The 7,151-nt window shown below is 34.9% G+C and overlaps 1 protein-coding gene across 2 annotated transcripts; it reads right to left on the bottom strand.

The window, feature by feature from the left end:
* Nucleotides 1-1,076: 1,076 nt before the first annotated feature.
* LOC139974069 (monocarboxylate transporter 4-like) lies at nucleotides 1,077-6,916 on the bottom strand. Of its 2 annotated transcripts, XM_071980989.1 has the most exons (5): nucleotides 6,647-6,916; nucleotides 4,307-4,450; nucleotides 3,045-3,095; nucleotides 1,625-2,377; nucleotides 1,077-1,248 (listed from the first exon to the last, which is right to left on the bottom strand). In XM_071980989.1, exons 1-5 carry the CDS (start codon nucleotides 6,813-6,815, stop codon nucleotides 1,103-1,105), a joined length of 1,263 nt encoding a protein of 420 aa, XP_071837090.1. In that variant the 5' UTR covers nucleotides 6,816-6,916; the 3' UTR covers nucleotides 1,077-1,102. The 2 variants fall into 2 exon arrangements, with proteins under 2 accessions (XP_071837090.1, XP_071837089.1); XM_071980988.1 differs by lacking the exon at nucleotides 3,045-3,095 and having other exon boundaries at nucleotides 1,625-2,428.
* Between the last annotated feature and the right edge of the window lie 235 nt (nucleotides 6,917-7,151).

The raw sequence follows: 7,151 nt of genomic DNA, 5'->3' as shown, positions 1-7,151 counted from the left end.
AACACAACTAATTGATGATAGATAAAAGCCCTATGCTGTGCATCAGAAGTCTGGACGATTGCTGAGAATATGTTCTACGTCGAGTATAAACCTCTGTTTGTGTGAAGCCGGAGCCGAATGTTCAGGAAAAGAAAGATTTCCATCCTCAGACTAGAGTACATTTGATAAGGTTGCACAAAAAATTAGATGACTGTATTAATAATCACTCTACATCAGGGGTGTGCAACCTTTTTGAATGAATGGGCCAGATATAAGGGGTGAAAAATCGACTGGGCCGCACCTATAACAAACGACCTGCTGTTTATTTCAAACCTTTGATTCCGAGGACTTTCAAGCAATAGGTATGTGTACTTAATCGGTATTCACAAAAATATAATGTCAAGACACTACAGTTGATAACTAATTGGGATAATAGGCCTACCTGACAGCATCATTAGGGCCGATAAATTCTAAGTAGCTAGCTCATTTTGTGTGATGATGTAAAATATATTGATTTTTTTCTTGAGACATCTCACGGCCGAAAAAAAATTACTGCCGAGCCGCATGTGGCCCGCGGGCCGTATGTTGCCCACCCCTGCTCTACATGAACTTAAATAATGATAACGAAAGCAATTAAACAGAAGAAGAAAAAACACGGTCCCTCGCAAAACCATAATGTCACTGATAATGTTAACACAAGCCATTCTAATTATGCGGGGCTCATCCCTCAACTATATAAGCCTATACCGTTACCTATGCCATCACAATTAATATCCATGTTTAGAAAACGTTTTGTCTTTGCATATCTGACAGTTTCGGTCATTTTGGGACAAAAAGAATAGTCGGCATACTGATTGAGGCTTAAATGTATTTTTGGTACAGCATTAATATAAATTTTGATATTTAACAGACCATTATACCCACTGCTTACTAATTGAGCTGACGTAAGAATTCATTGGGGCTTGGTGATATTGAAGAAATAGGCTGTTACAATAGTAAAACAGCAAATACTTATACGTTTGGTTTGTCACTCTCAACTGATCTTTACAATGTATATATATATACTCGTTTTGATTAAACTAATTCAGGCACATATAAGGTGAAGTGAAATGTCCAAACGAGTTTATATGAATCTGTCTCCGTAGTCACAATCTGGATTTCTTTTTGTAAGAGAAATGCACGCCACAGTACAGATAGCAACTACTGCAGCACATAGTATCAGCAATATGAACACGTCGTCGTATGTACCACGAATGTCGTGAACAAAACCTTTCGCAGTTGAGAAAAGTAGAGAGAGAGAGAGAGAGAAATGAATAAACAAATAATTATCTGCAAACATATTTTTATCATACAGAATATAAAGTATGGAACAAGGCAAACAAGGAGCAAAGCTTCAAATAACGCTGTGTTCTCATATTCATCTCGGTAGTAGAACATCGATGAGTTGTTTAAAATAGGAAGTAGAAAAAGGAATAAGGGAACTAAACTTGCTTTGCATAACATTGTAGTGTAATTGTTATCTATTGGCATGAATACTTTCTTCAAACATTATCTGAATAAGTTGAAGAACAAAACATGATGTTTGAATTTGAAAAATCTTTCGAAAGTTTACGAAGGTCAACCAATAAACCAATAAATGACTTACCTAATGATGGACCGCTCGAGATCACCGCAGTACCGATACATATCATCGACCAAGCTGCAGTAGAATTAAAGTGAGGCAAGCATGTTATATATTTGCCATAACTGAACATCCACGATGATGTATAACCCAAGCAGAATCCAATCACGCCAGACGCAAAACACAGTAAAACGAATTCATGTGTGCATATTGCCAGTAACAAGTTTGACATTAGTAATACAATCGGTGACGTCATCACGATCAGTCGACTTTGCCATTTCAAATAGAAAACCAAACCAATGACAGCCCGACCAAGCAACATTCCACAACCGCCAAAAGTGGTCAGCAATACTGCTTCCCCTTGAGTGTAGCCCTTCTCGACTGCGTATGGTATAAGAAACATGGCACATGAATTACTTAAAAACATGTGAGTAAGTTGAGCTGCGTATAGACAAAGTATGGTCGGATGAGCGACCATCGCGTCATAGATTCCACCAGAGTCATACGCTGGTGTCGATAGTTTTTGTTGCTTTGGCGCCCTCAAAGAGTTTTCGCCTTCTTCGTCACTATCCTTTCCAGTATGGCTTTGGCTTTTTCTTGACTGTATAAGCACCCCTGATAATATCTGGTTCCACATAAGAGCTCCGAAGAGGGTTAGTGCACCCGCTAATCCGTATTTTTCCCGCAAGTATTCTAGTAACGGCGGGAGCACAGCCATACCAATATTGGCCGTGAAACATATGGCGCTCATTGCCGTCCCAAAAGAATCATCGAAAACTTCTCTTACAGCAATATACAATGGAATATGGCTGAGACCAAAGCCAAGACCTGCAAAAAAACAAGTAACTATATAGATAAAATGAGGTGTAGGTGTTTATTATGTTTAGATCCTGAAAACCTGGATTTCGGTAGTGAAGATGCTTGTCGAGTAATCATATGATAAACATGATACAAAAAAAAAGATATTTTAAAAGCAATTACAGGAAGTAAATCATTAACTTCATACCGGTATAACAATGATCGTTATTGATTCAAACATTCAGTTTGATATTTTATCCAAGAGGACACAGACTGAGATTAGATGATCCTTTAAATTATCATATTATGGGTTGATGTCTTGTTCCGATAAAATCAACTCATGTTCGAGAACCAAACTTTCGTGTTTTTGATGAAACCATTTTATGACCCTCACAATGGACCAAAAACCTGGGTAAAACTATGTTCGGCTAAAAGCAATTTCAGAAAATATTCCTGTCTTCCCCACTTATTATGGTTTGACCGTTCAATTGTCTGAAATGTATGAAATGTGCTTCTAGTTGAACAAAGTTTTAACTAAACTATATCTGATGTTATCTCCACCGTTAATTATATTGTTCGCATGTAAATACAACATATAACTACATACAACATATACCATGCAACATATATCATATAACATACATACATTCTCTTACAGCAATATACAATGGAATATGGTTGAGACCAAAGCCAAGACCTGCAAAAAACAAGTAACTATATACATAAAATGAGGTGTTGGGGTTTATTATGTTTAGATCCTGAAAACCTGGATTTCGGTAGTGAAGATGCTTGTCGAGTAATCATATGATAAACATGATACAAAAAAAAAGATATTTTAAATGCAATTACAGGAAGTAAATCATTAACTTCATACCGGTATAACAATGATCGTTATTGATTCAAACATACAAACATATATATAGTACAGCATAACAACATATAACTGAAATAAGCCATATTCCATGTACCTGATAATCGGTTACGTTTTGCCATGGAAAGAGGAAGACATTGCGATCTTGTACCAGCTTTTATGCATATATTAAGTAAACTATTTGTTTAATCTCAGAATGCAATATTTATATTTAATATGTACGTAACATATGTTGTTACAAAAACCTATGATCTAGAAATAGCTATTCATAAGCATATTTTGTAATCTTTTCGTTTAGACATGGTTTGCTAACTTAGATAAGAAACTCACTGTCAACTATGTTAATCTTCGCCTTGTGCCAAATACCAGGCATCAATTTGTCTAAACTGACGTCAATTTTGACAACCCATTTGATGGTTATGCTATAGTTATGAAAACTGTCCTTCACCAACTCCATATTAATAGAGGCGACCGTTAAAGTCTCTTCATTTAAGTATGTCCTACGCACTAAAACAGATAAGAAACTCGTTTCAACTGACTTAACCTCTACTTTGTACTATACTCAGCATACATTATGTTAAAATCTGAAATCCACATTTGACAACCACTGCATGTGGTTTTTAAAATATGATTATATAACCTTCATCCAGAGTAGATTGTTAAGACATAAAGGAGAGCCAAGTGCGATATTTAGCAGATATACTATACTACTACAATGAGTTTGGCACGGGTCCAGGATTAGGGATTCTACCCCAGATTCAACCTCGCACAAACTGTAAAAGTAATTAATAACACAATAAGATTTTTTAAAGATTTTTGGTTTGGTGATCACGACATCCTACTTACGTAGTCGGCTTCAACAAGCCAATGGTCCCACCTCTGCCTTATGAAACCCTGAATCCTCGCCTGGCGATAACTAAATTGATACAAAAGTTGAACATAAATAACGATCGACAATGAAGATGGCGTCATTGCGGTGATAATGATGACGTCTTTTCATTATTTCATCAAGATTTCAGCAGAGGTTATATACTCACCAGTGATAATATTTGAGGTCAATAGCAGCCAGGAATTGTTGGCTAAGAACGCTTCAAAGATAAATCCGGCTCCAACGAGGAAACCTCCAACCACTACGATGGACCGAGAAGAGAATACTCGCATCAAGCGAATGACGAACGGTGCTGAAATAAAGACAAGGACATTGGAACAACCCACAAATAGATAAAACAAAGACCTTCACCATTGTAATTATAAATAGTTCTGACGTCATGCAATTGGATGAAGTCAGCTTTGACGGAAATGAGGCTAAGCTGACGACTTAAGACCAGTGGCGGCTACCAGCTATTATTTAAAGTAGTTATGTAATTAAACACCAATACATTTCAAAAAATGACATTTGAGACAGAAAATTGAAGTTTGAATTGAGAAGTTCCGACCATTGAGCTGACATTGATAGCTGACCCTCTATGTTTCCAAACAAGATTATGTCTATTTCAGTTTTCAAGATATTTATTATTAAAATGTACAAACAAAACATTTCTTTGTAATTTGACTATAAGTTACTAACAACAAGTTACATTTCATGTAAATATAGCAGAGCCTTTGTAAGTAAAAGACTGGCTGCATGTACCTAAAATGTATGCGAAACTTGTACTGTCAAGTTACAGAGAAATGTGTCAGTTTAGTAATCTGTCAAATTAAAGGGGAAACAATTCAGTTAATTATCCGACAAGGAAAGAGAACGGAAAAGTAATTTTATTGTTACAAATTAATTTTAGTAACATCAAAGCAGCGTAAAAGGCTCCCAACGTATGTCACATAGTATAGTTGTAAATGAAAGACAGTTACTTTTACTAGCATAAACCAAGATTAATGTCGATGGTCATTAACTCATTTCATAACAATCCTAGTCTTGAACACTTTGATAAATCTGTTCACCAGACATTGCCTATTTCTATTATACATGTCATATATAAAACGTTATTCGGATACGTTTGGAGCCCCATGCAATAGTCATGGAACTATCATACAAATTTCGTGAACGGGCCTGCAGTACTACATGCAACTGTGACTCCATGCTGCACGTATGGCTATTACGGCCGTGCACATCATCAGGGGGTTTAGCGTAACAACCACGCACCCTTATGATAACCTACTACGATTTACCGACTGTGTGTAACATTAGGCGTTAGAACAGAACTCAGTACGGCAAGTAATGGTATTCTGGATTGGCCTACGTATTCCAAATATGATACTATTGTAGCATACTCTCACTATAAAGTATACAAACTGATCATTCTTGATACAAAATGGTATTTTGATTAAAACCAACAGAGAATGTAAGTAAAATCATATCAATGAAACTCCTTGATTTAATCAGTGATTAGTCGTCCTCGACTAGTGGACCTTATTAGGTACTGTAAGTTTACATTTTGCGATTTAATTGGGTAATATATACACGAAATATGTCATTAGTTGATGCGGAAGATATGTTTATTTTTGTCTTGGAAAACATCCATAAGAAACTGTATAATAAAATAACCTTAAACCTTATAATATATTGAATCATGTATAATAAATATATTTGTTTATATCAATTTGCAGTTCATTTTAAAGCGTAGAAATATTTGAAATGCTTCTCAAAAATGAACAAATATGGCCTTTTATGTGGTAGCTAACAGCGGTCTCAAATTCAATTCCAGCTGTTTAAATTCATATTTGCAAATAATTTCCAAAGACGTTTCTAGATTAGATACTCCGGTTGTTGGGACTCTGATATTTGCTGGAGATTTTTATCGATCGGAAACGGGTATAGAAAATGTAACCTTTACTGATAACGTGTTTACTTTATCGCTGGTTTATCAAATATAAAGATATATATCTATATATATATGCCTTATGTCATTCTTTATATACTCCTTTCGTTACTGTGACATTACATTGACAAAAAAGTGGTATATAGTTTGCGTTACGTTGTTAAGGTCTAAGGCTACCTAGAATATTTCCTTTTACACCTATGTTGTGTTTTAATTTGATTTTTTTTATATTAAACCTTGTTCCGGTTAACATGAGTAAATGAATTTTACAAACTTTGCTAGAGATTTTAAAAGAAAGCTTTGATTGAAGCTGCGAGATAGGAATTAATAATCATATAATCATTGAAATATAAATATTTAGACATTACTCAATGTATTGCGATCATAAATGGTTGACGTCACTCCTTAATGTTGCAGATACTATTGAGTGATCAAACGTTACACTTAAGTTCTCTTATACAGATCCCTTCTAGCAGAACCACGTTTCCCTTTCAAGATTTGCTTTTGTATTCCTTTTAATAGTTTCTACCACCACCGCAAAAAGAGTAGGATTTTGCAAACCTGCAACGTAGGATAATCCTCGCAAGATGGAGAATGACAGTGCTACAAATGGTAGAGATCCTCGTGTTTGACTGACCGTGTCATTCAGAATCACACCTAAAGCTTTACCACATCCCAGGTTCAAGAAGAGCCTAATGGTGACAGCGGTACAAATCTTAACTTTCTCCATCTTCTTTTCCCTTCTTATCAACTGTAGAGTAATCTACTATACAACATAACAGTCTTTCAAATTGATCCTCTTCAAAGCCTGCAATGCTGCAATAATATTTAGACCGAACCACACGTTTATATATATAAATATAAATATATATATATATATTTACATGTAAATATGTACATATTATATATATATATATATATATATATATATATATATATATATATATATATATATATATATATATATATATATATATATATATATATATATATATATATATGTGTGTGAGATGATGATACTTGCGGGTATAATTATTATAATACGGCTTCATATTTCCAATTAGAC

Source organism: Apostichopus japonicus, chromosome 9 (assembly GCF_037975245.1).
Source record: "Apostichopus japonicus isolate 1M-3 chromosome 9, ASM3797524v1, whole genome shotgun sequence".
Taxonomy (NCBI): Eukaryota; Metazoa; Echinodermata; class Holothuroidea; order Aspidochirotida; family Stichopodidae; genus Apostichopus; species Apostichopus japonicus.
Note: the sequence above shows the minus strand (reverse complement) of the source record. Positions and strands in the feature narration are given on the sequence as shown.